The sequence below is a fragment of the Ursus americanus genome, chromosome 2, assembly GCF_024610735.1.
Source record: "Ursus americanus isolate L20-20 chromosome 2, mUrsAme1.1.p, whole genome shotgun sequence".
Classification (NCBI taxonomy): domain Eukaryota; kingdom Metazoa; phylum Chordata; class Mammalia; order Carnivora; family Ursidae; genus Ursus; species Ursus americanus.
Genome location: NC_142128.1, coordinates 16,531,278 through 16,558,997, shown reverse-complemented (window position 1 = coordinate 16,558,997; position 27,720 = coordinate 16,531,278). Strand labels below are relative to the sequence as shown.

The 27,720-nt window shown below is 55.4% G+C and overlaps 2 protein-coding genes across 8 annotated transcripts; both read left to right on the top strand.

The window, feature by feature from the left end:
• Nucleotides 1-720: 720 nt before the first annotated feature.
• Nucleotides 721-5,977, top strand: PRR14 (proline rich 14). 6 transcript variants are annotated; one of them, XM_045786011.2, is made up of 12 exons: nucleotides 721-977; nucleotides 1,772-1,843; nucleotides 1,968-2,136; nucleotides 2,726-2,847; nucleotides 2,920-3,109; nucleotides 3,340-3,383; nucleotides 3,587-3,696; nucleotides 3,999-4,587; nucleotides 4,923-4,992; nucleotides 5,073-5,164; nucleotides 5,443-5,514; nucleotides 5,665-5,977. In XM_045786011.2, exons 2-12 carry the CDS (start codon nucleotides 1,821-1,823, stop codon nucleotides 5,882-5,884), a joined length of 1,701 nt encoding a protein of 566 aa, XP_045641967.1. In that variant the 5' UTR covers nucleotides 721-977; nucleotides 1,772-1,820; the 3' UTR covers nucleotides 5,885-5,977. The 6 variants fall into 6 exon arrangements, with proteins under 6 accessions (XP_045641967.1, XP_045641966.1, XP_045641964.1 ...); XM_045786010.2 differs by having other exon boundaries at nucleotides 723-937; nucleotides 5,605-5,977; XM_045786008.2 differs by having other exon boundaries at nucleotides 723-977; nucleotides 5,605-5,977.
• Nucleotides 5,978-7,455: 1,478 nt separating this feature from the next.
• Nucleotides 7,456-19,954, top strand: FBRS (fibrosin). Of its 2 annotated transcripts, none has more exons than XM_087868720.1 (18): nucleotides 7,456-9,018; nucleotides 9,308-9,487; nucleotides 10,231-10,266; nucleotides 10,387-10,416; nucleotides 11,458-11,506; nucleotides 11,598-11,898; nucleotides 13,286-13,587; nucleotides 13,799-14,004; nucleotides 14,120-14,164; nucleotides 14,388-14,483; nucleotides 14,727-14,795; nucleotides 15,595-15,624; nucleotides 16,007-16,075; nucleotides 16,388-16,508; nucleotides 16,614-16,694; nucleotides 17,647-17,730; nucleotides 17,849-18,056; nucleotides 18,144-19,954. In XM_087868720.1, exons 1-18 carry the CDS (start codon nucleotides 8,563-8,565, stop codon nucleotides 18,724-18,726), a joined length of 2,946 nt encoding a protein of 981 aa, XP_087724846.1. In that variant the 5' UTR covers nucleotides 7,456-8,562; the 3' UTR covers nucleotides 18,727-19,954. The 2 variants fall into 2 exon arrangements, with proteins under 2 accessions (XP_087724846.1, XP_045641971.2); XM_045786015.2 differs by having other exon boundaries at nucleotides 16,004-16,075.
• The last annotated feature ends 7,766 nt before the right edge of the window (nucleotides 19,955-27,720 follow it).

Below are 27,720 nucleotides of genomic sequence, written 5' to 3'. Positions count from 1 at the left end.
GTGCCTTCACAGGGCAAGAAGTTTGTGCATGCCCACTTCCTCCCCACCAGTTCAGCTCCAGGTAAAGGTTTTATGATATCAGCCTCTCAAGCAGCGGAATTCCATCCCCGATCACTTAATACTAAATACTACCGCTCCTACCACTCCTACTCCTACTCCTATTACTAAGGGCTGTTTCCCTTGAAACAGGGTTCGTGGGGGCCTGGAACAGAGAGGAAAGCTGCCGGACACCACCGAGCACGCCAAGGTGGTTACTGGTCCCCTGCAATGACGCCCCTATACCGAGCCCTCGGCTCGAACCACACAAACCCCCACACCTCTAGGAAGAATGTCAACGCCCCAGCCTCCTCCCAGTTTTGGCTCAGCCCAGTCTCTCCGGGACGTCGCGCAAACACTGGAGCCGGAGGTGGCACTATCCCCAGTCTCTGGCTCCTTGTCCCGCCCCCAAATTTTCTCAGCGACGTGGGGACCGCTTGAGAATTCCCAGAGGGTACCGGAACCGCCCTCAATGAGGCCTCTCTAGGAAATTGGGAATTTCACATGTCGTTAGTATTCAGTTCACGTTTATTGGCCTAAGAACTAAAGAACCGGAAGATGCCCTTAAAAAACGTGGCGGCACTCTATTCACTACAGCTGCCTCAGTAACTCAAGAAACTTGCGCTAGTCTTCAGCCACTGACTGACTGGCCTTCAGAAAATGACAGCATCCGGTCCACTTCGGTTCATCGAGGACAGAGCTACCTGCCCTCAACTATAATGGCGGCGCTGCCCAATTTGGCTTCTTGCCCCTAGGGAAGATGGCTGCCAGGTGGCTTCACTTAGTTTCTCACCACCCCGGAAGACGGGGACCGGCGATTGGGCGGTGCTCGAGTGCTCGGAGAAGAAGGCCCTCGGCAGTTGGGCAGTGCTGGCTAAGGCTGGTTTTAAAGGAGCCAGAGGTAGGAGCCGTCGAAGACCCGGGATCCGCGGGAGGCGGCGGTGAGCGGCGCGCGGGGGAGGGCACCGAGCGGCTGGAGAGAGGGCGGGAGGAGGGAGGGAAAGAAACATTTGAACCATCTGGTCCCGGGCTGGGGAGAGAGCTGGGCGGGGAGCCGGGGAGGGGGGTAGGAGGGGGTCTGTGGGCGGGACCTCCCGGGATTGGAGTGAAAGGGGTATCGGCTTGACAGTGGATCCCCGGGGATCCGGACTGGGTTCGTGATGCTCAAGCTCGGGCCGCCCTGTCTGAGTGGAGCTTTGCGGAGCGCAAACTCACAGGGAGAGGAGGATCCTCGCGGCGTCTGATTGGAGGAACCGCGCTGTAGGATTCTTTCCGCAGGGATCCAGTCTAGGGGATCTGGTGGGGCGGGGGGGGGGGGCGTCGGTATGCGGGAGTATTGCTTCGGAGTTCTTGACCACTCGCTGGCAGTGGATGAGGATTGCAGGGGGTTCCGGCGGAAAGTGAGCCTCCCAGGACCGGGATCCCAGCTGATCCCGGAGATTTCAGGGCGGATTCTTCAGGGACAAAGGCCCCAGAAGCTCGGGCCGTGGGAGAACTTGGGCCACTGCAATCCAGGTGCTCCCGGCAAGTGCCAGTCAGGGCGCGGGTGATACACTGATCTCGGGCGACGGCAGCGGGAAGACACCCGCTCCGGGCGGCCAGCCGGGGGCGCCCTTTCACGCCCCAGGGCTTCGGCCCGTGGGCTACCGGGAGCCGCGGGCAGACCATGAAGGGCGGAGCCCCAGGGGAGGGGCTGGCCCTCACTCCCCGCTCCCCCGCTCCCCCCCCATCCCAGGCTGCAGCCTGGGATCCCCCAGGGACTCCCCGGATCCGCCGCTTCCCCCATGGACTTGCCCGGGGACTCCAGGTGAGAGCGCACCCCGCCCGCCTGTCTTGAGCACGGGAAACGGGGAGCCTGGCGGCTGTACCGGGGAAACCACAGAGCCAACGACAGGCTCAGACGACAGTCCTCTGCTTCTCTCATCCTCCAGCCCACCTGGCCGGCCACGTCTTTGCCGCCAGCCCCTGGCTCGAGCATTATGGGGAGCCAGGAGCCCCAAACGGCCGAGACTGCAGTCTCTAGCTGCCCCTTCACCTTTGGAAAAGGCCTCTCGGCGGGTTTTGGCTGTGGTGCTGGAAGATGTTATGGCTACCCACACGGTGAGCCCCCTGAACTGAGAGACCCCTTCTTCAGTACCAAAGTCCGACCAGATCACTAGTGAGGATATTGAGATCCAAATACCTCATTCTCACACCCATTGCTAGGCAGCCTCCCTAATGCTAGAGTTCTACTTGGCTCTCACTTAATCCAACCTAGATTTGGGCAGGGTCTCTAGTGCCTGTTCCCCACCATCTACCCTGTTGGGCTGGAACCACAGCTCTACAACTCTTAAGTGTGAGAAACCCTTGCTTTCTTCCCAGCCCAACGTCTAGGCTATTCTTGGGAAGCAGGCTGAGGTCTTTGGCTCCATTGCACAGGTTAGAAAAACAGGCCCCAAATAGGGCAGTGACTCACCCAATGTCACTTCTTTTCATTTCTCCAAACAGCCTGGGTGAAATTTCTGCAGCTCAGGACACTGTAGTATTGCGCCCTGGAACTGATCACGTTTAACTCACTTCTTTGGGTTCTTGAGTGAATTCTACCCACAATCTCTGTCACTTTTGTGGCATATGGCATTAGGCTCAGGGAGGCCCTGTCCAGTCTGGTCTCATTTCATTACCTTGCTCTTGACACTTCCTCCTCAATTAGGTTCCCCTGGTCCCCCAAGAAGAGACCACCACCCCACAGCACCGCAGCAACCGGCGGGATTCTGTCCGCAGCCAGCCACCTGCCTCGCCACCCCGACAGGCCACGTGGTCCTCACAGACCAGGTGAGCATGGCGAGTTGGAGGGTAAACTAGGGGCACACCTGAGCCCCTCTGATCTTCCTGTTTCCTCGCTAGGCCTCCCGACCCACTGCACTTATGCCGAGAGCCCTTGAGCCGCATCCACCGGCCCTCTTCTACCCTGAGGCGGCGATCAAGGACAACCCCTGGCCCAGAGGAGGGCCCTTCACGAAAGGTGGACTGGGCCCCCCAGCCCACTCTGGTGGTGATGCTAGAAGACATTGCCAGCCCAAGACCCCTAGCTGAGGTATGAGAATTTTGGGAAAGGATGTCAGGGGTTCAGCTGGGATGGGTTTCGCTCAGAGCAAGGAGAACAGCGTTTTAGTTGAAAGACGCTGAGGAAAGACCTAGATGAAAAAGTCTTTGGTGTGAACCCTGGCAGGCTTCTGGACGCTTGAGAGAGTCAGAATGTGGGGAGCTAGGGAGGCCGTAGGGGGCTCCCCTGCCTCCCCCCAAATATCCTTTGTTTACATCCAGGGCTTTGCTGGTGAGACTCCCAACTTCCTCATCCCAGCGAGAAGGTGAGAGGGCTGGGGAAGGGCTTATCGAGATGGCCAGGCAGCAGTCGTTACCCCGGCAGCTAGAGCTAAGGGCGTCAGAATTTACTTGTCCAACCCTTCCATGTAGCACCTTCAGAAGCCTTAAGGGACAGGGGAGGTGCTGGCTCAGGGGGGATCCGAACCTGGAAGCCCCCTCAGCCTTTACTTTGCCCCTTCACCCCCAGAGCCAAGCCCATGACGACTGTTCACCAGTCAGTGCCTCCGTCCGGGGACTTGGATCCCCCATTCCAGCCGTCTGCTCTCCGTGAAGACCCTCCGGAGACACCACCGCCACGTAAGGACTCAGAGGGATGAGGTGTAGGGCTCTGGAAAATCCTGGCTGAGCTTAAAAGTATCAGGGGCAGAGGCGGGGGTGAGGCTTAACTCCCTCCCTGAGGGGACTCTGGTGTGTGAAGTTGGGGTATAGACTTCAGAGGCCTGACATTCAACTCCTAAATTTAGGGCTTAGTATTTTAGGTGTGGGCTTATACTTCTGTGGGCAGAGCTTAGCGTTTGGGGGAGGGGCTGAGGCTACTGAAGTAGGGCTTAGACACTTGCAGCCGAGGAATGCCCACCTGAGCCTCTCCTTTTCCTCAGCCCCGGATCCTGTACTGGAGCCCCCATCGATCCCACCGCCGGCCAGCCTTTTACGCCCCCGCCTCAGTCCCTGGGGCTTGGCCCCCCTCTTCCGTTCCGTCCGCTCCAAGCTGGAGAGCTTTGCTGACATCTTCCTCACACCCAACAAAGCCCCACGGCCCCCACCCCCATCACCCCCCATGAAGCTGGAGTTGAAGATTGCCATCTCAGAGGCCGAGCAGTCCGGGGCTACTGAGGACACCGCGTCTGTCAGTCCCCGGCCCCCTATCCGCCAGTGGCGGGCCCAAGACCACAGTCCCCCAGCACCTCTCTCTAAGCCCTCTCTGGGCCGAAGCCACTCCTGCCCTGATCTGGGGCCCCCTGGCCCAGATTCCTGCGCCTGGCCCCCTGCTCCACACCCCCCAAGCCGGTCACGGCCCCGGCGGCACACTGTGGGTGGTGGGGAGATGGCCCGAGCCCCACCACCCCCTCGACCCTGTCTCCGGAAAGAGGTCTTCCCTCTTGGAGGAGTGGGAGGCTCTCCTCCCCTTGTCACATCTTGCTCGTCCACCGCAGCTTCTTCCTCCTTCTCTGAACCTGCAGAACCCAGGTAGTGCTCTTGATAAAACTTTTTTTTTTTATGATTTTATTTATTTGTTTGAGAGAGAGCGAGCATATGCACAAGTGAGAGGGGCAGAGGGAGAGGGAGAGGCAGGCTCCCCGCTGAGCAGGGAGCCCAACGTGGGGCTCGATCCCAGGACCCTGGGATCATGACCTGAGCCGAAGTAAGACCCCTAACTGACTGAGCCACCCAGGTGCCCCTCAATAAACCCTTAAAGCCCTGGCACAGTCTGGGCTCAGCCTCCTTCCCTATTATCCAGTGGGCAGGAGATGGGGATATTGCTATAAATGTAATTTTTCCCTGAGCCTTCACCTTCTCTGCAGGTTGGGTTCAGCCAAGGGGAAGGAGCCAAGGGCCTCAGAGGACCAGGTGCTTTCAGACCCTGAGACCAAGGTAGGAGTACAGATGGGGGGATGAGACCAGTGGGAGCCTGAGGCCATGCTGCACCCTTATCCTCTGCCCTATTTTTGCAGACCATGGGGAAGGTTTCTCGATTCCGAATACGCAGGACACCAGCCCGTCCTCAGCTAAACCTTACACCAATGGGGCTGCCTCGACCAATCAGGTGAGTGGCTCATTGTACATGGAGCTGCCGTGGCCAAACAGGTATAGGCGCAGGTCCCCTGAAGTGTGGCTTTGCCTGCTGTCAGGGAACACAATCCAGCTTGGAGGAGTCAGTTTGGTCTGGACATGGTTTGCACTTAGACCTATCCGTCTGCCTTAGGCAGCACTCCTGGCCCTAGTATGTCCCAGAAACTAACATATAGACCAGGCCTTGCTTATCTTTTTTTCCAGGGTACAATAGCCCTGGGTTTTTCAATGGTCTGTGCTCTTTGCTCCCAGGTTGAACAAGAAGGAGTTCAGCTTAGAAGAAATTTATACCAACAAGAATTATCAGTCGCCTACAACCAGGAGGTGAGAAACTTTGAAGGCTTGGGGGTGATAGAGGGAAGGCTGGAGCCGGGGGCTACGCTGGTAACCAGCACCCCTCCCTGCCTGGTCCAGGACCTTTGAGACCATCTTTGAGGAACCCCGGGAGCGCAACGGGACTTTGATTTTCACCAGCTCAAAGAAGCTTCGGCGGGCTGTAGAGTTTCGGGACAGCAGCCTTCCTCGATCCCGGCGGCCATCTCGTGGGGTCCGGGCTGCAGCTGGCAGGACCCTTACCCCGAGCCTGGCCCCCAGCCCAGATGTGGGACCTCTGCTGCAACAGCGGCTGGAGGAGCTGGACGCCTCACTCCTCGAGGAGGAGGAAGTGGATAGGGAGCGGCCCCATCGGACCTAGGAGCTCCAACTGTTTGTCCATCCGTCCTGAAGCATCTGAGGCAGTTATATATTTTTCTCTATATTTCTAGTAAAGTTTTCCATATGTTTCTGATCCTTTTGTATGTCTTTAGCTGAGTTTGAGATTGATTGACGGTACTGGCTGATGTTTCTACTTTGGCCCCTGGAAGACTGGGAAATGGGGGAGGTGCCAGGGAAGGCAATGAGGGTTGGATACAGGGAAGAAGTAGGGGAATAGTCATCGGACATACTTCCTTGATTTGAGAATTGTCCTGTGTGGAGGGATACTTCGGAACCTGCTCCAGAAGATACTGTGACCCTGGACCCTGGTGAGGGTTCTCTAAATTCACTTACATCAAGGAGGCTGAGGGACCCAGAGTGGACTAAGGCCTTGATCAAGATGGCCCTGAATTCCTCCTAACATGCAGGCCAGGACTTGCTTCTGGATTCAAGAAATAAAAGTAATCAGCTGTAATTGAGCACCTACAACAATCTGTCATATGTACTTGACTTGCACAGAGCACTGTGAGAGGGAATTCACCCATTTTGCACATAAGAAAGCGAATTGAGGGGAGCCTGGCTGGCTCAGTTGGTGGCGCATGCAACTCTTGATCTCGGGGTGTCATGAGTTCGAGCTCCAGGTTGGGTGTAGAGGTTATTTAAAAAAAAAAGAAAGAAAGAAAGAAAGAAAGAAAGCTGAGTGCCTAATGTGATGTCCTCATTAAAACGGTAACCCAGGCAACCAGAGGCCAGAAGTGGCGTTCTCCATCTTTCGAAACTTAGAGGCAGAATAGACCAGTGGCTAAGAGCACAGACTGTGTGGAGTCAGGCTTGAGTCCAAATCCTGTGTAGGAAACTAAATATGCATCAATTCCCCTCCCCCTCAGTACAATGGAGTTGATAGCAGTACTTTCCTAAAAAAAATTCTTACTGCCAAATGAGTTAACATGTGAGAAAAGTGGCCGGCGCACCAACGCAAGGTGTTTTTCCTTATTTGCACGCGGACACCACCAGCCGGCACTCTCCCATTGAAGGGAGCGATAACGGGACGCGGTTTCCTTCTCAGCGCGTCTGGCGCTCGCAAGGCACGCCGCGTGCTCTGGCCACCCGGCACCGCGGGGGATCCCGCTAAGCTGCCAGCCGCTCGACAGTCTCACCACGCGCGTGCGCGAGAAGCCAGGCGGCCTGTGGGCTAAGCCAAGCGGCGGAAAGGGAGAGACGACGTAACTGGCAGTCGAGAGGAACCTTCCGCGGCCGCACGCCGCCCAGCGGCCAACCGCCCCCTAGGACTCGAGCACAACATCACGATTCCTAGTCTTGACGCCGTCTGAAGACGGGCCAATGAACAGAGAGCAGGAAGAGGCGGGGTCACCTGGGGGACCGCCCCAAGCGCCTACTTCTAACCAGTCGAGTCACAAGACCTGACGAAGGGCGGGGCTAATCTGACGTATACCCAATCCAAGATTTGAGGGCGGTTACATATTACCCACTCCCCGGAGCTTGACTCCGCCCTTCGCCTTGTCGTACACTTCTCAACCTATCAACGACTAAGCTTGTGGAGGGGTGAGGGGAAGGGGGCGGAGAGTGGGAGGAGGCCGAAAGAGGAAGGAGGCGTAGGCTGAGGAGGAAGAGGGAGGAGGGGCAGGGAAGTCCTGGCGGAGAAGAGGCCCAAGACGCCAAAGGAGACAACAGGAGGGTGCGCTGGAGCTCCCCCGCCTCCCAACGGCCGTTCCGGATCCCTTACGGCGCAAGTCAGGCAGAGACGGAGGAAAGGAGGAAGAGACTTTTATGTCGGCAGACAGAGAAGCTCTACCCGTCACCGTTGCCTCACATCCGGGGCTTTGGAGGGCTGGCCCCGCGGCCCCGCCCCCCCAGCCTTTCATGGCGACCGGAGGCGGAGGCTGGAAGAGCCGGGCCTGGAGGAGGCCCCTTTAAATCTCCTTAAAGGGGTGGCCGCTGAACTCGGCAGACTACTTCGGCAACCTTAAAGGGGAAGCCATCGAACAGAAGCTGACAAACTGAGAACTGTGCTGTTGGGAGATCTGGAGCGAGTGTGGATTCTCACCTTTTCTGCCCCGCGCAAGAAGTTCTTTAAACTCAACTTAAAGGGGAAGTGGCCGCTTGTGGGGGACCAGAAGCTTAACTCCCGAGCCCTTAAAGGGGCGGCCTGCTGTTTGGAGGACCCTGGACTCCTTAAAGGGGTGGCCTCTTTTAGCCGGAGGACTCGAGACACTTTTAAAGGGGAGGTCTGCGTTTCGGGGCGAGCTTTCGGTCCCTTTTAAAGGGGTGGCCCTTCCTCTTCCTCGGGGAGACTTGTCTCGACCCCTGGCAGGGGGCGGCCACCGCACTAGGCCGGCTGGACACCATCGGGTTGTCTTAAAGGGGTCAGGGGCTGGACAGCTTGAGGCCTCGCCTTAAAGGGACGGCCGCCCCGTTTTCGCCGTCTCGGCCCCGCCGGCCCCACAGGGGGGGCCCTCGGGCTTGTCGCCCCGGGGGCGGCGCCGGCTCCCCGGGCCTTGGCCTTGGGGCAAGCTCGGGGCCAGTAGATCCTGCTTTAAAGGGGAAGCCGTGGCCTTTTCGTCCCTGTGCAGCCGCCAGCGCCGCGCCTGCGACCCCGGGCCTGCGGACAGGCCGCTTCGGGCCCCGCCGCCTCCGGATGCGGCGCTGAGGGCGGTCGCCATGGAGACGGCAGCGGCCACGGCTCCGGGCCCGGGCTGGGCCGCGGAGGGGGAGCGGCGGCGGCGGCGCTGCTCGCGCCGAGACCGAGACCGGGAGCAGCGGCGCCGCCGAGGTCCCGGCGGCGACGCGCCCCGGGCCCTGTTGGCCGCCCCGCGCGGCTCCTCGTCCTCCTCGTCGCCGCCACCGCCCGCCAGGCCTTGGTCGTCAGCTTCGTCCGGAGAGCGGCCCGGAGGCCCGAGACGACGGCGGCCCCGTCCCAGGCCTCGGCCCCCGCGACCCCGAGCTCGGAAGCGGCCTGCCGGCTCGGGCAGCCGCGGGGAGGAAGAGGAGGAGGAGGAGGAGGGGGGCGCAGACGACGGGGAGGCCGAGGAGGAGCCTGAGGAAGAGGAAGAAGAGGAGGAGGACTTGATCGATGGCTTCGCCATCGCCAGCTTCGCCAGCCTTGAGGCCTTGCAGGTGGGGCCTGATGGAGCTGGGGACCTTTGGGGGCTTCAGAGGGGCAGAGAGAAGGGTATGGTGCCTGGAGTGGGTGGAGTTGAGGGGGGAATGCTGGCACCCCAAACCAGAGCAACCGGCTCCTCTGGCCAGGCCTCTGCCCCACCCTGGGGTGGGAGGAGGTAGAGTTAGTCTCCAGGGACCAGCCAGGTTACCCGGCCTGAAAGCCACTTTGGTAGCCTGGTCACCCCTAGAGAGGTCGGGAGCTTTCCTTTCTCCATCTACTTTGGTCCCACCTCCTCCTCCACAGAAGGATGCATCTCTTCAGCCTCCAGAGCGACTGGAACATCGGCTGAAGCATTCTGGGAAGCGGAAGAGGGGGGGTTCCAGTGGGGCCACTGGGGAGCCAGGGGACAGCTCTGATCGGGAGCCTGGCCGGCCCTCTGGGGATAGGGCCCGAAAATGGCCCAATAAGCGGAGAAGGAAAGAGGTGAGCTTGTCATAGATCCTTGTCCTTTAAAACTCTGGACAGAATGCCCTTCACGTAGACTTGTTTTCCATCAGCAATGCTATTGCCTATCATAAACAGTGATTTTACTCTCTAATGGCAGAAAAGGCAGAGCAAATTTGAGCCCTCGCTCCTCAACCCAGGTCTGACAGAGACATGCCCACAGTCAGGCTTTTCTGCTTTTGGCTGGCCATGTCTATTTCAAACGTGTTGATTATTCAGAGATGTATCAAAAAGACTTAATGGAACCCTAAATGAATTAGATATGGTCTCAGATCTCTCCAGGCAATAGCGGTCTAGCAAGAAAGAAACAATCGGTGCAAATACCTAGATCAAAACCTGAGAAGCTACGGAAGGCAGAGATCTGGGAGAGATGCTACAGAAACCCACATGAGGAAGCCACTCATTCTGCCTGGGGGATGGGAGGAGGTTGTGGTTAGGGAAAGCCCCCTAGGATGTCTTAGTCAAGCCGTGAAGGATAGTCATAAGTTTGCTAAGAGGAGAAACGGGCAAAGTTGTTTTGAGCAAAAGCACAGAGATGTGAGAATATATTCAGAAAAGGGTGAGAGCACTGGGAACAGGGGTGGGCCATAGCAGGAGAAGAAGCTAGAAAGAGACTGAGGGTGCGTTGTGAGGGACCTTCAGTTCCTTGCTGGGGAGTTTAGACTTTATCCAAGGGCCTCACCAGTCAGCCTTCCTTACCTCTGGACTCTGGTCTTTCTCAGGCCTCCTCCCGTCATTCTCTGGAAGCTGGATACATAGTAAGTGCTCTCCACCTGTACTGGCCCCTCCCCTCTCAATTCCTCTCTGAAAGTCCCCTCTCTCCCTTGGGCCCCACTCTTCTTCCCTCTTGTGACACCTCTGTCTTTCCTTTTCCCCAGTGTGATGCAGAAAGCGATCTGGACGAGAGGGTGAGTAGGGCTAGAACTTGTTGGGTGGGCAGTGTCCTAAGAGGTCTCCTACGTGCAGCAGACAGAGCCTCCCCTTGAGTGGGGAGCATAGGTTAGGGCGAGCCATGATTGGACTGGGGGGAGCATATTGAATGGCTAAATGACTTTTTTTCTTTGGTAACTAGAACTAAGTTGACCAAAGACTAGAAAGCCTATGCCTTGGTGTACCATCTTTTCCAAAGCCCTTGGAGATACCAGTGGTTCTCCGCAGAAATTCGGGGTGGCTGTCAAACTGAGCTGCTCATTCCTGCTAGCTGTTAGTGTGCTCTCACAGATTAGAATCTGAGCAGAGACCATGATTGTGGCAGCGAGGACACTAAACCATTGTGGTCAGTGTAAGAACATGTCTTATGAAGTTCTATTTCAGTTTATTATTGGATCGGATTTGCTTGTTTTGAAATAACGTATTCTAGCAGCTCCTGCTTAACTCCTGTAACTAAATTTGTATTCTCTGTTGTGTGTCTTGTTTTAGTTTAAAAAGTTGGCTGGACAGGGACTGTGGTGAACCAGAGTTCTTGTCTGTCTAAAGGAGGTGACCACTGTCTAGTCCTAGCTGATTGTTGCCATGCAAGAGTAGGAGCCAATTCTTAAGAGAACCTGCAACTCTGAGTTTTTATGAGGAACTCCTGGATTTGTAAATAGCGGCAATTAGTTTAAAAGGTTTTTGCTGACACTGTGGGCCAAACAAATCTGTAAGTCAGGTAGGCGTGTGGGCCAGCAGTTGTAAGTGACATTTTGGCTTTGATGTGGCTACTTCTCTGTTACGTAAGTGCTGCCTCAGTTCAGTCCTCCTGGCCTATCAAATTCTCAGGCTCAGCTATTCTATCCTTTGCCCCAAGCATAGGCCCCCTGGAGCCCACAGTCTTTGCTGGATTTCAGCTCAGCTCCTGGAATAGACTTGCCACACTGCCACTTCCTAGCAGGCTCTGGGGGCTGTTAGCCTTCCTGGGTGAGAGCCTCGCCTGACCAGAACCTGACCCTGTCCCTACCCTTCTTCCCCAGGTCTCCGATGATGACCTCGACCCATCCTTTACTGTCTCAACCAGCAAAGGTCGGTCTCAAGGGCTGGGGCTGGAGACAAGGGAGGGAAATTGTGTGAGTATGGGCCTCAACTGAATATGTCTGCTGTCCTGTCCTCACAGCCTCGGGCCCCCACGGCGCCTTCAATGGGAACTGTGAAGCAAAACTCTCCGTAGTCCCTAAAGTGTCGGGTCTGGAGCGGAGCCAGGAACAGCCCCCAGGGCCCGACCCGCTGCTAGTGCCTTTCCCCCCGAAGGAACCACCGCCTCCACCGGCCCCTCGGCCTCCTGTCTCACCCCCTGCACCCCTGCCGGCCGCCCCCAGTCTGCCACCCCCACCCCAGCCCCAGCTGCAGCTTCGGGTCTCGCCCTTCGGCCTCCGCACTTCTCCCTATGGCAGCAGCCTGGACCTCAGCACTGGCAGGTGAGTGGTCCAGGGGTTTGGTCTGGTCTGGAAGGACCTGGTCACTTTGGCGCCAACCCCTGCATTCTGTGGTTGGGACATGGGATGGTACCTGTGGGATGTGACTTGAAAAAAGGATTCTGAGGCTGAAAAGCTTGAGAGACACTGGGTGAAACAAACGTAAAGTGATTACTTGCTCGCAGGACTTACCAGAACCGTTTCACCCGACATTCCCGCTCAGGGAAGTCCACTCTGTGCCGTTTCCCGACTTTACGTGCTGCTGAGACATTTGCGCAAGGCACATCTGCTAGGAACAGTGTTCTTCGGAACATACTTTGGGAAATGCTGACATGATGATGAAGGGTGCTGGCTTTGGTGTCAGACCTGGTTCAAATTCTTGCTCGGCCACTTCCGGTGGCTGTGTGATTTTGGACAAGTCACTTAATCTCTCTGAGCCTCAATTTCCTCTTTCTGTACAAAAGAAATGGTACTGGTACCTTTATCCTGGTAAAGCTGTCGAGAGGATCGATGACGAGGTCATGCAGTGTTTCCCAAAGCGTGCACGTGCATCGTTAGCGATATGCAAGATAATTTCAGCGGTTCCGGGGGCAGATTTGTGTAGCTGTTAAAGGGCTGTAGAAAAACACGATTAGTACTTCAACCCTTTGACTTCACACGTATTGCTCGGGCGAGGCTAAGTCAAAAAGCAAGAAACGGAGTTAAGTGAAAGAAAGAAGGAAACGGTACAGGTGGTTCCGCGGCTGCGGCAGCAGCCGGGAAGGTGGTGTGACGTGGCGGAGATGTGGATTAGCGTGTCAGGCAGGCGCCAGCACTTGGCCTCCCGTAAGTGCTCGCTGAAGGGTAAGATCGCTGATGCCATTACTATTACCGGTGCCGTCTCTATTATTGCCATCGTTAGCGTCCTCGTTCTTGTTCTTGAGAAAACTAAGGCTCAGAGAGGGGCAGTGACTTGCTCAAGGTCACCCAGGGTGTTAATGGAGAGATGGGCCTAGAATTCAGGTCGCCTGACTCCTAGGCCAGGCCAGCGAGGTGCTGCTTCCACTGTCTTAGGGTGGGAACCCAGGTGGCCCGTTGTGATGAAGCGTCCAAGTGAGTGGCGTGTTTCGTGCTGCGGTTGAGTCAGGAAAGGGCAAGTCATGTGGCCAGAGACGTCCGAGGCAGCTGTGTGGAAGAGACCTGGAGAGGGAGAGAGAGGGGGTTGCCGGGTGTGGGGGGTACCTCCGCCTGAGGATGGGCTCCCTGGGCGGGGGCGGGGGTCCTGGGGGCCAGGTTCTACCACCTTCCACGTTGGAGAACCAGGGTCAAGGTATCGCCCAGGCTTCTGACCCCCTCCCGTCAGAGCTGGCACCTCCCAACCCCTCACTCATCTCCCCACTTCTCTCCCCAGCTCTTCACGGCCGCCCCCCAAGGCCCCGGCCCCTCCCGTGGCTCAGCCTCCCCCCTCATCATCCTCTTCGTCCTCTTCCTCCTCATCTGCCTCCTCCTCGTCCGCGCAGCTCACCCACCGGCCCCCGACGCCCTCACTGCCCCTGCCTTTGTCCACCCACAGCTTTCCCCCTCCCGGGCTGCGGCCCCCCCCACCACCCCACCACCCCTCCTTGTTCTCCCCTGGCCCCACCCTGCCCCCACCCCCACCCCTGCTGCAGGTGCCAGGGCACCCTGGGGCCTCAGCTGCTAACGCCCTTTCTGGTGAGTTTGGGGTCCTGGCCGGGGGTGGGTGGCGGGGGGCCATGGCCCCGGGCTTGGGCCCAGTCGGCTTTGGGGCATCTGGACCTCAACAGACATCAGGGCTTGAGGAGGGAGTGGCTCAAGGCCAGAAGGGAAGGCCAGTCACCCGGGCCCAAGGAGGCTGACCTGGTGGCGACAGACGTTAAAGCCTTCTCCCCCTCCCCTCCCACAGAGCAGGACCTGATCGGCCAGGACCTGAACTCTCGCTACCTGAATGCCCAGGGTGGCCCCGAGGTGGTGGGGGCAGGGGGCTCGGCCCGGCCCCTGGCCTTCCAGTTCCACCAGCACAACCACCAGCACCAGCACACCCACCAGCACACCCACCAGCACTTCACCCCTTATCCCCCGGGCCTGCTGCCACCTCATGGCCCCCACATGGTGAGCTCCTCATTGGGCCGGTGATGAGGCCCAGAGACTTGGGGGGAGGGTGTGGCTTCCAGGGGAAGGTCCTGGGTCCCTGGCTGGCAGCTTACTCTTCCCTTCTCTTCCCTAGTTTGAGAAATATCCAGGAAAGATGGAAGGCCTTTTCCGGCATAATGTGAGTGTGTGTGTGTGTGTGTGTGGTGTGGCGTGTGGGCACGGATGCACCAATGTGTGTGGCCCTGACCGTTGGGGTCCAGTCTTCAGCTTCAGAAGCAAGAGCCTTGAGCCTGGGAGAGCTCCCTGGGGGGTTTTAGGGTGGAGGCCCGAGGATTGATGGGCAGACCAGACGTGGGCTGCACCTCCACCCCCAGCTTGGACCAGTCCCCTTCTCTCCACAGCCGTACACGGCCTTCCCTCCCGCTGTGCCCGGCCTACCTCCGGGCCTCCCGCCGGCTGTCTCCTTTGGCTCCCTGCAGGGGGCCTTCCAGCCCAAGGTGAGCTCCCAATCCAAACACCACCACCTCCCACCCCCTACAAACCCAGACACCCCCCTCCCCCCAGATCCACATGCCTTCTTCCATTCCCCAAAGCCATGCCCATTCTCCTGCCCTCCCCTTGTGGCCCCAGCTTTCTTCAGAGTCATGCTCCCTCCCTGTCCCAGCCCCCAGCTCGGTTCGAGACCCCTTTTATGCCTGGTGCCAGTTCTCCTGACTGATCCCTCCACTCCCCTTTCCCAGAGCACGAACCCCGAGCTGCCACCACGACTGGGGCCAGTGCCAAGCGGGCTTCCCCAAAAGGGGACACAGGTGAGGGGGGCTGAGGCAGGTCCTGGGGGAACCAGAGTATCTGTTGAGGGAAGACAGGGTTGATTGAGATCGAACCACTGATCCTTCCCTTTAATGTACGGTCAGGGGTATCCCTGAGAATCTGATGAGAGGGAATTTCTGTAAATGACAAGGTTTCCCAGGCATGAAGAATAGGAATTTCATGAAGTTGCCCCAGAAATAAGATTACTAGGACAGTGGTTTTTGTACGAGTTTTCAAATTTTTTAAGTTACAAAACCTTTTTTTTTTTTTTTAAATGACATCATACCAGGAAGTCCTGTCCATAAAACAATGAAAAGATAAGCTGCCCTTTTGTGAAGTGGCACAGGGAGCAGCCTTCGAGCCTGTGGCCCTGGGAACATCGGGAAAAGCACAGGATGTATTTCCTAAAGGGGAGACTAGACCAGATACCTTGCAGTGTTTTCTAGCAGCAGTAAAGGATTTTTTTTTGTGGAGAAATCTTAAGCAGAGCCTCATGACACAAAGCTGTTAATAGGATAGCTTCTCTGGTTGAGAAACCCGTCCTGCCTGCCCGCTAACCCACTCCCCAGTCTTCTAAGCAGGGCACGTCCTTGGGGCCTGGTTCAGGAACTTAGTGCTGGAAGGGAGATGCCCAGAGCAGGAGACATGGGGAAAGGAGTCTCGCCAGGAGCAGGAAAGGTGTGAGGGAGCCACACAAGGTCTCCAGTGTTTGGGTGGGGATTAGGGACTGTGGAGGTGAGGTGCCCAGGGCAGTAAACAGGTCCGAATCGCCGCCAATGTCTGCTTTGCCATCCCCAGATCCCCGACCATTTCCGGCCACCTTTGAGGGTGAGTTTGGTGAGGCCCTCAGGCTGCATGAGGCTGGGGGCTGGTGTCAGGGTGTTTGGCTGAGGGCGGGTCTTGCTTGGGAATGAGCGAGAAGCCCAAGACGTGGAGGCAGCCAGATGTGGCACGACAGAAAGGGCACGGCTTATATGCCACAGGCTTGGGTTCCGACGTAACTGGCTGTGGGACCTTGGGCAAGACCGTTTATCTCTCTGAGCCTCAGTTTCCTAGGCCGTGACATGAACCTAGTCATCCCTCAGTTGTAGGGATGATGAGTGGGGATGTTGTGTGAAAAGGCTGGGCCGAGGACCAGGCCTGGAGTGGGCGACGAGTGAACGTTCTTTCCCTCCCTTTCCCTTTGGTTGTCCTTCTGGGGCGGCAGAAGCCAGGGAAGTGGTGCGCCATGCACGTGCGTGTGGCTTACATGATCCTGAGACACCAGGAAAAGATGAAGGTACTGGGGCTGGAGGGCTGGGGCGAGCGGGCTGGCCTGAGCCCTGGGCCTCTGCCTTTGGCAGAGCTTGGCCGAATCTTGGCCAGAAACATCCCCTCCTGTCCCCAGTCACTGCCTGAGCACTTTCAGTTAGCGCTAGGTTCTCTGGCTAATTAGAGGGGGTGGTCCAAGAAGGCTGGGAGAGAGGCGGAGGCTAGGCACCCAAGCCCCATCTTGGCGCCAGCCAGCCCTTGGAGGGGACCTAGGGGTGGAGAGCAAGAGCGGGACCTCACCTGGCTCCTCACTCACCGCCCCTCTCCCTGTCCCATGCAGGGCGACTCCCACAAGCTTGACTTTCGGAACGACCTCCTGCCCTGCCTTCCGGGGCCCTATGGGGCCCTGCCCCCTGGGCAGGAGCTCTCCCACCCGGCCGCCTCCCTCTTCACTGCGACTGGTGAGTCTGGCCAGCCCTCTCGGGGCCTGAGGTTCCCTGACTATAGCCCAAGGCCCACCTTGCGCCCACTCAGCCTCACCAGAATCTCCCACCTCTCTGCCCCAGGTGCCGTCCACGCTGCAGCCAACCCTTTCACGGCAGCTCCCGGGGCCCACGGACCCTTTCTGAGCCCCAGCACCCACATTGGTAAGAGCCAAGGGCATGATGGGCAACCCCAGCCTGGTCCCTGACTTTCAGAAGTTCTGCAGCGGGGGATGGAAATTAGACCTGAGAGGCAGCTGGAATGGGGGTAGGCCTGGTGCCACTTGGTTTGTGACCTTGGACGAGTTACTCTAACCCCTCTTGAGCCTTGATCTCCTCACCTAGGACGTGGGCTAGAGCAGGGCAGCGTGATTGCCGGGCTCGGCCGGCTCGGATGCTGTCTCTGGAATAGCCGGTGGTCGGGGGAGTGCGCCACCTGGGAGAGGAGGATGGAGGAAGGCTGTGCGGGCACCGGCTCCTAGCAGTCTCGGCGGGCTTTGTGGGGCGATTTCACCTGGGTCTGGGTAGACAGGAGGGCCTCGAGCCTGATGGCATAGGGGACGGTGTTCCTGGAAGAGGAAGGCGTGAGGTGTTCCCGCAGTGGCGTGGGTTAGTTGTTCGGACCGGCTGTGCGCATGAGCGTAGGGTTGGGTCGGGAAGGGCCCTGCATGTCAGGTGGGAGGAGGCCAGCAGAGGTCTTCAGGCGAACGGCTTGCTGTAGAGCTGGTCCGGGTGGCTGGTACGGGGATTGTGGGGTGAGGGCTTGATCTCTCGAGCCAGAGAGGCCCTGGGTTGGGGGTACCACTTACTGGCTAGATGACCGACCGACCGTTGGCAAGTCACTTCACCTCTCTGAGCCTGTTTCGTCATCTTTAAGTGGGAGTGGTCCTGTCTGCCCCGTGGGGCTTGTCGTTTGTCAGGTTCCGCAACACGATGCATGTCAAAGCTCAGTGTCTTGCGAGGCCCAGGGACGTGCTCAGCACCCTGGTGTTAAAACCAAGAGCCAGCGGCCGAGGGCTCCCGGGCCTGCGCGCTGAGCTGCCTCTTCCCTGCCAGTCTCGGCGCCCGCTCAGAGCCGGCTGCCCAGCGCTCTGACCGGCCCCCTTTTCTCCCGCAGATCCCTTTGGGCGTCCCACAAGCTTCGCCTCCTTGGCTGCCCTCTCCAACGGGGCCTTTGGAGGCCTGGGCAGCCCTACATTCAGTGAGTGCCTGGGGGGCCGGGCGGGCGGGCGGCTGTGGCAGGGGGCTGGGAGGTCCCCGAGTGGGGCCCTCCTCCTCCTCGTGGCTCCTGTCACCCCTCTGCTTCACCCTCTGTCTAGACTCCGGCGCCGTCTTTGCCCAGAAAGAAAGCCCAGGGGCCCCACCAGCCTTCGCCTCCCCCCCAGACCCATGGGGCCGCCTGCACCGCAGTCCTCTGGCCTTTCCTGCCTGGGTCCGGCCCCCTGAGGCCGCGCGGACGCCAGGCTCAGACAAGGAGCGGCCTGCGGAGCGGAGGGAGCCCTCGATCCCCAAGGAGGAGAAAGACAGGTGGGCCTCCCCGCTGCCCGCGCTGCCTGCGCCCGGCGCCGCCCGCGGCCTGCTCGGACCGCTGCAGGCCCTCCGTTCTCTCCCCAGGGACCTCCCCTTCTCCCGGCCCCAGCTCCGAGTGTCTCCCGCTACTCCCAAGGCCCGGGCTGGCGAGGAGGGGGCCAGGCCGGCCAAGGAATCCGTGCGGGTGAAGGAGGAGCGGAAGGAGGAGGCCGCCGCCGCCGCCGCCGCCGCCGCCGCTGCCGCCGCCGCCGCCGCCGCCGCCGCCGCCACCACCGGGCCCCAGGGCCTTCACCTGCTGTTTGAGAGGCCCCGGCCACCCCCCTTCCTGGGCCCTAGCCCCCCAGAGCGCTGCGCTGGCTTCCTGGAGCCGAGCTGGTTGGCAGGGCCCCCTCGCCTGGCCAGGCCGCCCCGCTTCTACGAGGCCGGCGAGGAGCTGACTGGACCCGGGGCCGTGGCCGCCGCCCGCCTCTACGGTCTGGAGCCCGCCCACCCCCTGCTCTACAGCCGCCTGGCGCCGCCGCCGCCGCCCACCGCGGCCCCGGGCACCCCCCACCTTCTCAGCAAGACCCCCCCGGGAGCCCTTCTGGGGGCACCGCCTCCACTCGTGCCCGCCCCCCGGCCGAGTTCCCCACCTAGGGCCCCCGGCCCCGCGCGGGCTGACAGGTGAGGGGAGGGGAGGGGCGGGGGCCAAGCTCCATCCCCCCTTTCCTTTTGACAAGGTCCTAGAGCTGAGGTTTCAAGCCAGGGCTGGAGGGCAAAGGTCATGACCTCACCAGCCACCTCTGAGGTCATGGAACCTGGGAGCAGAAGCCCCAACCCCCACAAGATCAAGTGTCAGATGGACCCTGGGGTCACTGGGAGGGTAGAGGTCACAAGCCTCTAGAGAGAGGGGTGTGTGTGTGAGAGTGTGTGTGTGTGTGTGTATGTGTGTACATGAGAGGTGAGAGTGGGGGTCATTTCAGAGGTCATAGCTCATGATCTCCTGAGGTACACCATCGCCCCCTCTGAGGGCCCCTAGGCCCTTGGCCTGCCTCCCCAAGGGCTCACTAAGCCAGAGGCCAAAGTGCCCCCCCTCCCCTTCACCTACCACCCAAGTCCTCATGCCCTCTCAGGGCTGGGGGAGGAGGGGCTAACGGAAGGGGGGTTCCATGTACATATTTATCTCCCCTTCCACATAGCCCCCCAGACCTTTTGTACATTTTTACAGGGGTGCCCCTCCCAATAATCCCCCTTCCTGGTTAATTAAATCCTCAGACTGGTGCTGTGTTCCTAGCCTCTGGCCTCTCTGTGGGGGGGAGGGGGGATCGTAGAGGGAAGAGCTGGGAGGGGACAGGCAGGAACCCAGGGCTTATCCCAGGGAATATGGAGTCAGCAGGAGACAGAGCAACAGGGGAAGGGACCTGGGTACCTAGGCTGGAAAGAAGGGCAAATGCTTCCTGCTTGGCTGACAGCCCAGGTCCCCCCCCCCCCCTTGTTCCTGTTACCTCTGTGTGCCACCATCCCCAAAAGGCTCAATCTCTAAGCTTCAGACTCCACCTCTTAGTGGCTCAGTCCCCCTACTCCATTTCCAAGTGCCCCCAGGACTCCTGGGCCCTGCCCTCCAGAACCCTGTTCCCCAGAACCCTGCCCTAGGCCAGGGGGGTGGGCAGAGAAGGTCACCACGTACCACACACCAAAGAAGGGGGTCGGCCCGGGGGTGGGCCACACAGGCAGCTTCTTCAGCAGCCTCTCGGCGGCAGTTCCAGCCTTCCCAAAGCAGCAGGCGCCCCCAGGCTGGGGCCCAACCTAGAAGGCAGGGGTCAGTTTAACAAAAACATAACGACTTTTTTCCCCGGTGGGGCTTATTCTGTAACATGACTTGCGGATATTTATATAAAAATGAGTGTTACAATGAGGCCCCTTGGCTGCTCTTTCAGTGTGTGTGGGTCATGGGGGGCAGGGACGGGAGTGGGATTGGGTCAGGGAGGGATGAGAGAGGACAATACTACCCACGTCCCCATGAAGGGTCCCCCTCCCTCCCACCTGGGAGAGCTATTCTGTTCCTTGCGGATGGGTGGCTTGGAGCATGGGGCGTTGAGGTTTTTCACAGTTTCTACAACCCAGGAGTACATATTATACAAGATTCACGTAACACAGAAGGATAGCAACACTGAATTTCCCATTTACCTGCCAACCCATGCTAATTTCCTGAGGTCACCGCTCCCTCATTTGGTATATGCTCTTCAGGCCCGGCTCTGTGTGTCTGCCTACCCATGTGTTCCCGCGTAGTTCTGTGAGAAAAGATCTACAATTTTTTTCGAAACTTGGTTTTTCTTTTTTATATGGTCACTATAAAATGAACACAAGTGTATACTGCAAAGGGAAAGTGCCTTGTAATCTCGCCCCTCAGAGGCGACCACTTCTAATTGTCAGGAGTATCTTCCCTCCAGTTATTTTTCTAGCTGTAGGCTTCAAATACTGTGAAAACAGTGGGATCCTGTGAGATGTACGATTTTGCAACTACCTTTTTACACTTCACGTTATTTTTTGACGTGATCATTAAAAACCAAGGGACTGAACTGAGCTGGAGCCAGCCACCCAGAATTGTCGTGTTCCACTGTACCCGGCAACCTCAGGAAAGATGGCGGCCAACATTGTCTGCTACCGCTACATATGCCCAAGGCTTCCAGGGAAGGCTCAAGCCTAGACTGTTGCAACAGAAATCGGAGACGGTTGACCAGAAGGACATGGCAGTCCTTGGTTTCAGCTTTTTCAGAAAAATCTAAAAATCTTTGGACACTATACCTGCTTTCTCTATGGCTGCCCCTTGAGACGGGGCATGATCTCTCCAGATTGCCACTGTCTCCACTCTTGTCTAGGAAGGAGCCATTGTCACTGTCGAGGTACCTCCCTGGTCCTCCTACATATCTGGGTGTGGAACTCTCAGAAGAATACTTCTAGATACGCATATCCAACTTCTCCTAGGTCCCCGCAAAAGTAACTTAGGTACCCAGTCATCTCCTAGATCTGATGCTGTGCCCCTGAGCCTGAGGCATTTCCATCTCCGTTATCAGCACCCAAGTTGGAAAGCTCCCTCCCTTGATTCATGGTCCGAACTGCCTTTTATTCCTTCTACCACCATTGATCATCCCAGCCACAGATACAGAGGTAAACAGAACAAAAAATGCCAGCTCTCCTGGAGCTTACACACAGGTCCTCGGAGGAAAAAGAGCACATGCCCCCAAAAGGAAAAGAGGGTGAAGGGCAGGAATCCCCAGGGCTGCCCTCCTGGGGCCTGTGCTCGGAACCACTACACTCCATTGATTCATCTCTGCATGATCTGATCTGAACCCAGGAGCTCCTCAGGCAGAGGTAAAAGAGGAATCCAGAAAGACTGAATGCCAGGGTAAAGCAAAACAAAACCAAAATCATTTCACCATCGTGAGGCTGCTGTTTGGAAATACGTTTTTTTGTTTTGAATTAACTCAGAAGTGTAGCTATGTAATCTTAAGCAATGCGCTTATTTCTGGGCCATGGTTTATTTGTAGAAGGGGGGGTAATTTGAAGATCGAATTGACTCACTAAATGATTCGGGAATGGGGCAGCACCCCATCTAGCAAATGGAGAGGTGCTCCTTAAATGGAGGGTGTTTAAACAACTTCACCGAGATACAATTCACATACCAGAGCATTCACCCGGTCCTCTGTGACCGGCTTCTTTCACTGAACATAAGCATTCAAGGTGCGACCACTGTAGCTTGCATCAGTCCTGCACCCCTTTTTACTGCCAAACAATACTCCATTATATGGATCCATTCTTCAGCGGACGGACATTGAAGTTGTTTCTTTTTTTAAAAAGGCTTTTATTTCTTTATTTTGAGAGCGGAGGAGAGAGAAGGTGTGTGGCAGGGAGAGCAGAGGGAGGGGGGAAGCAGACTCGGGGGAGCGCAGATCCGGACGGGGGAGGGCGGGGGGCTGGATCCCACCACCCCGAGATCATGACCTGAGCCTAAACCAAGACACGCAACCCACTGAGCCACCCGGGCACCCCAGTTGTTTCTTTTAACCATTATGAATAATGCTGCTGTGAATATCCACGTACAAGTTTTGTATGAATACATTTTTAATTCTCTTAGGTATACACCTTGGGTTGGAATTGTTGGGGCATATGGTAACTCTTATGTTTAGCATTTTGGGGAACTACCAACTAGTTTCCAAAGTGGCTGCACTACTTTATTTTTTTTAAGATTTTATTTATTTGGGGGGCGCCTGGGTGGCATAGCGGTTAAGCGTCTGCCTTCGGCTCAGGGCGTGATCCCGGCGTTATGGGATCGAGCCCCACATCAGGCTCCTCCGCTATGAGCCTGCTTCTTCCTCTCCCACTCCCCCTGCTTGTGTTCCCTCTCTCGCTGGCTGTCTCTATCTCTGTCAAATAAATAAATAAAAATCTTTTAAAAAAAAGATTTTATTTATTTGGGGCACCTGGGTGGCTCAGTCAGTGAAGCGTCTGCCTTCAGCGCAGGTCATGGTCCCAGGGTCCTGGGATCGAGCCCGGTGTCTGGCTCACTGCTCAGCAGGATGTCTGCTTCTCCTTCTCCCTCCGCCCCTCCCCGCCTCGTTTGTGCACGTGCACTCTCTCAAATAAATACATAAAAATCTTTTTTAAAAAAGATCTTAAAAAGAGTTTTAATCTTTTTAAAAAAGATTGTAATGTATTTATTTGACAGAGAGAGAGAGCACAAGCATGGGGAGCTGAGGCCAAGGGAGAGGGAGAAGCAGGATCCCCCCTGAGCAGGGAGCCCGATGTGGGGCTCGGTCCCAGGACCCTGGGATCATGACCTGAGCCGAAGGCAGACGCTTCACCGACTGAGCCACCCAGGCGCCCCTCGGTAATGTTTTTCTGATTTGAAATTTTAAGAAGCAGATCTTGGAGCTCAATTAAGGAGAACGGCTTACTTACCTGCAGTTTCTTGGGCAGGCACATTTTTCAAAACAGACTTTGAGGAGAGGAGCATCTGTCTAGGGGCAGAAGGAGCCTGAGCCAGTGAAGAACGCAGGTGTAGAGCCTTCCTCATCAGACAGATCAGAGCTTGAGTCTGGCCTCCACCAACCAGCTCTGTGACTTTGGTCTGTAGCCTGTTTCCCCTTTCCAAAGAAAATGACGAGCCCAGCCCACAGATTCACTGTGGCCGGTACGTGGAGTAATGCAGGTAGACGGTACTGAGCACAGAATTGAGTACACAGTGGACATTCACCAAATGAGTGTTACTTTTTTTTTTAAGATTTTATTTATTTATTTGACAGAAAGAGAGACAGCCAGCGACAGAGGGAACACAAGCAGGGGGAGTGGGAGAGGAAGCAGCAGGCTCCCAGCAGAGGAGCCCGATGCGGGGCTCGATCCCAGGACTCCGGGATCACGCCCTGAGCGGAAGGCAGACGCTTAACAACTGAGCCACCCAGGCGCCCCGCGAGTGTTGTTACTGATTGCACTGGGAAAGACTATAAACAGGTCCCCTATTTCAAAATGGGTAGGTTGAAGTTCAGAGAACTTTATACGATGTATGGAGTTAGGAGAAGAAAGGAGACATACACACTGGGGGAGGAGATTAAAAAAATAAACTTGATTATTATTAAAACAGTTTTAGATGTACAAAAAAGTTGGCAAAGATCGTAAGAGAGTACAGAGACTTCCTGTATGCCCCGAACTCAGTTTCCGGTATTAACACTACTAACATCTCATATTTGTTACAATTAGTCAATCAGTATTGATGCATTATTGACTTAAGTCCATACTTTATTCAGATTTCCTTGGTTTGTTTTTTTTTAAGATTTATTTGTTTGAGAGAGAGAGAAATGAGTGCACCAGCCGGAGGGGCAGAAGGAGAGAGAACCTCAAGCAGATTCCACGCTGAGCATGGAGCCCGACACAGGGCTCGAACTCACGACCCTGAGATCATGACCTGAGCCAAAAACCAAGAGTCGGATGGTCAATGGATTTCGCCACCCAGGTGCCCCCAGACTTCCTTAGTTTTACCTAATGTCCTTTGCCTGTTTCAGGATCCCACAAAGACACCACATTACGCTCAGTCATCCTGTCTCCGTAGGCTCCTTTTGACCAGGACTTTTCTAGACGTTCCTTGTTTTTGCTGATCTTGAGTTTTGAGGAGTATTGGTCGGGTATTTTAGAAAATGTCCCTTATTTAGGATTCATATGGTGTTTTTCTTAGGATGAGACTAGAGTTATGTATGGGCTTGGGGAGGAAGCAGAGGTGAAGTGCTGTTTCCATCACCTTGAATCATGCCTTCGAGACGACCCATCCTGGGGCTAAGGCAGTGCCGGCCAGCCTCCACTTACTCTTTCCCCCTTCTTTGCATATTCTGCTCTTTGGAAGGAACTCACTCTGCAGCCTAGACTGTGGGAGTTGGGAAATTATGCTCCGCCTCCTTGGGGGCGGAGTATCCACTTGAATTACTTGGAATTCTGTATGGGAAATTTGTCTCCTCTACCTTTCTTTATTTATTCAATCGTTTATTTATATTATGATGGATTCATGGGTATTTCTTTTCTACTTTAGGTTATACCCCAGGACTATTTTATATATGGCTCCCCAGTTTTCAGTTGGCTCCTGTGTCCCTTTCATTGTGGGTTTTTGGTGTTTTTTTGTGTTTTGTTTTGTTTAGCAGACGCTGACTTTTTTTTTTTTACTGTTTATCCTTTTGTATCTTTCCGTTTTTGTCTCATGTGCATGTATTATCTGTTCTTAAAAGTTAAAAGCTGCCAGTGTACTTGACATAAAAAGTTTGTAGCTTATAAAAGAAGGTAGACTAGGGGTGCCTGGCTGGTTCAGTCAAAAGAGCATGCACTCTTGATCTTGGGGTATGAGTTTGAGACCCACGTTGGGTGTCGAGATTACTTAAATAAAATATGATTTAATTTTTTTTTACTTTTTAAAACATTTTATTTAAATTTTAAAAAATTTTTAAAAGAAGGTAGAGTAAAAAGTCTCCTTCCTTCCCCTGATCGCTCCAGCCTTGCTCCATTTCAGCTTTCATGAGATACCAACATGAGATACCATGTTGATTTCTTGTTTATTTCTCCAGAACAACTCTTTCTTTCTTCTTTCAAACAAATATTTACATATAGTACAGGCTGTTCTGTGTACTGTTTTTCTCAAGTAACTATCTCTTGCGGGTTACAGCATTCCTTTGTAAGGCTATACCATAATGTATTTAAACCACTCTCCGTGAGTGGACCTTTATGTTCTTTCCAAAGTCTTTTACTAGAACAAGGAGTGCTGCAGTGGCTACCCACCTCTTTTGGATACCTGAGCCGATAAATCCGGAGGATACATTTCTAGGCAGAGAATTGCTGAGTCGAAGAGTATATGCGTTCAAGATTTAGATGCTGCAAAATTGCCCTGCACAAACCTTGTGCCAATTGCCAATTTCCAGTCTCACCAACAACGTAAGGGAGGACCTGTTTGCCCACACCCTTGCTAACGCGGAGAACTAACAAGTTTTTTGATCTTCGCCAATCCCACGGGTGAAAGATGGTGACCCGAAGAAGTTTGAATCTGCATTTCTTTTATTAGGAGTGAAGCTCATCATCTTGCTGGAAGGTTAAAAATCCTTCATGTTTTCGTTTTCCAGGTTTTGCCTTTTCAAAGGGCTACCTCTTCCCCTCTCCCCCTGCTCTTTGGTTTTTAGGTGTTTTGTTTTGTTTTTTAAGATTTATTTATTTATTTGAGAGAGAGCGAAAGAGCAGAAAGCACACACAGAGGCAGAGGGAGAAGCAGGCTCCCCGCAGAGCAGGGAACCTGATGGGGGGGCTCGATCTCAGGACCCCGGGATCATGACCTGAGCCAAAGGCAGACGCTTAACCGACTGAGCCACCCAGGCTCTTTGGATTTTTTATAACTTTTGTTTTGTGCCTCAGTGAAAGCTACTCGTTCATCTCTTCCATTAACAAATATTTATTTACCTACTGCATATCAGACTCTGATTTAGCAATGTGATAGTGACCAGAAAGGGCAAAGATACTTTTCTCTGGGCGATTAAAATTCTAGAGGGGGTAGACAGAGAGGAAAGGAACAAATACCTGTTGGTTGGCGATACCTGTTACGGAGAAAAAGTAGGGTATGGGCTAGAACGTTCCGGCGTGCTGTTTTCTATAGGTGGATTCAAGAGGGTTTCTCTGAGCGATGCTAAGGGAGAAGAGATGGGAATAAAGTGAGAAAAGGAAGCATGCAGTCGTCTGGGAGGGGCGTGCTTTCCGGCAGAGAGAGCAGCAGTGCGAAGCCCCTGAGGTGGGAACGTGCTGGGTGAGCTGGGGGGTCAGCCAGAGGGCCAACGTGGCTGGAGCTGAGTCAGCGAGAGGCAGAGGGTTGGGAGATGAGGTTTGAGAGGTAAGTGGAGACCACATCATGCAGGGCCTTGCAGGCCTTCATAAGGACTTTGGCTTCTACTCTGAGTGAGGTGCTAGCCATTGCAAAGTTTGTTTATTTTGGCTGTACCTTTTATTTTATTTCCGTTTTTGGAGAGTTTTGGAGCAGAGGAATGGCATTATCCAATTTAGCTTTTTAAAGCACCGTACAGGGCGCCTGGGTGGCTCTGTTGGTTGAGCCTCTGCCTTCGGCTCAGGTCATGATCTCAGGGTCCTGGGATCCAGTCCTGCATCAGGCTCTCTGCTCAGTGGGAAGCCTGCTTCTCCCTCTCACTCCCCCTCTGTACACACACACACACACACACACACTCTCTCTCTCTCTCAAATAAATAAATAAAATCTTAAAAAAAAATAAAGGACCATATAATAGCACGATCTAGGAATTGAGACATTACCATACACGTGTCACTGGGGGCATTTCCCATCATCAGCCTGTTCAACTGGAATATTTAGGAGCCCGGTCCGCTTTAAGCAAGTCCAATGTGTGACGTTCCTGATGCACCTGATTTTCTCTAAGGGACCGGGCAGTCATTGCCATGGTCATGGGCTCAGTTTGGCAGATCCCAAGCCTCTAGTCCCTCTAGTCTCTAGGATGACAAAGAAGCCTACCCTTTTTCCCACTGGAAGGAATCATCTCCCCAAAGCTCAGCAACCACATTCTAGAAGCGTCTCCTGCTGACATCTTCATACAAAGCCATAAATATGTGTGTTCAAGAATGTTCCCACAACTAGGTAGATGGTAATAGCTGCACAACCTTGTGAATATACCAAAATTGCCTGAATTGTAGACTTTAAAGGGTTGGAATTTATGATATATGAATTGTAATTCAATAATAACAATAGAAACAACAAGGGACGTTTTCAGAAACCCCGTTCATCATGGCACAAAGATCAGAAACAACCCGAATGTCTATCCACAGGGATCTGTTAAATACACTTGTAGGGTCATCAACGGGTGAACATGGAGAAGTTAAGAAGAATGAGGTGTGTCTGCATTTGCAGATGTGGGAGACAGAGAAAGCTCTCCGTGATGGTCTGTTAAGTTTTAGAAAAATGAAGGTGAGGGGGGCGCCTGGGTGGCACAGCGGTTAAGCGTCTGCCTTCGGCTCAGGGCGTGATCCCGGCGTTATGGGATCGAGCCCCACATCAGGCTCCTCCGCTATGAGCCTGCTTCTTCCTCTCCCACTCCCCCTGCTTGTGTTCTCTCTCGCTGGCTGTCTCTATCTCTGTCGAATAAATA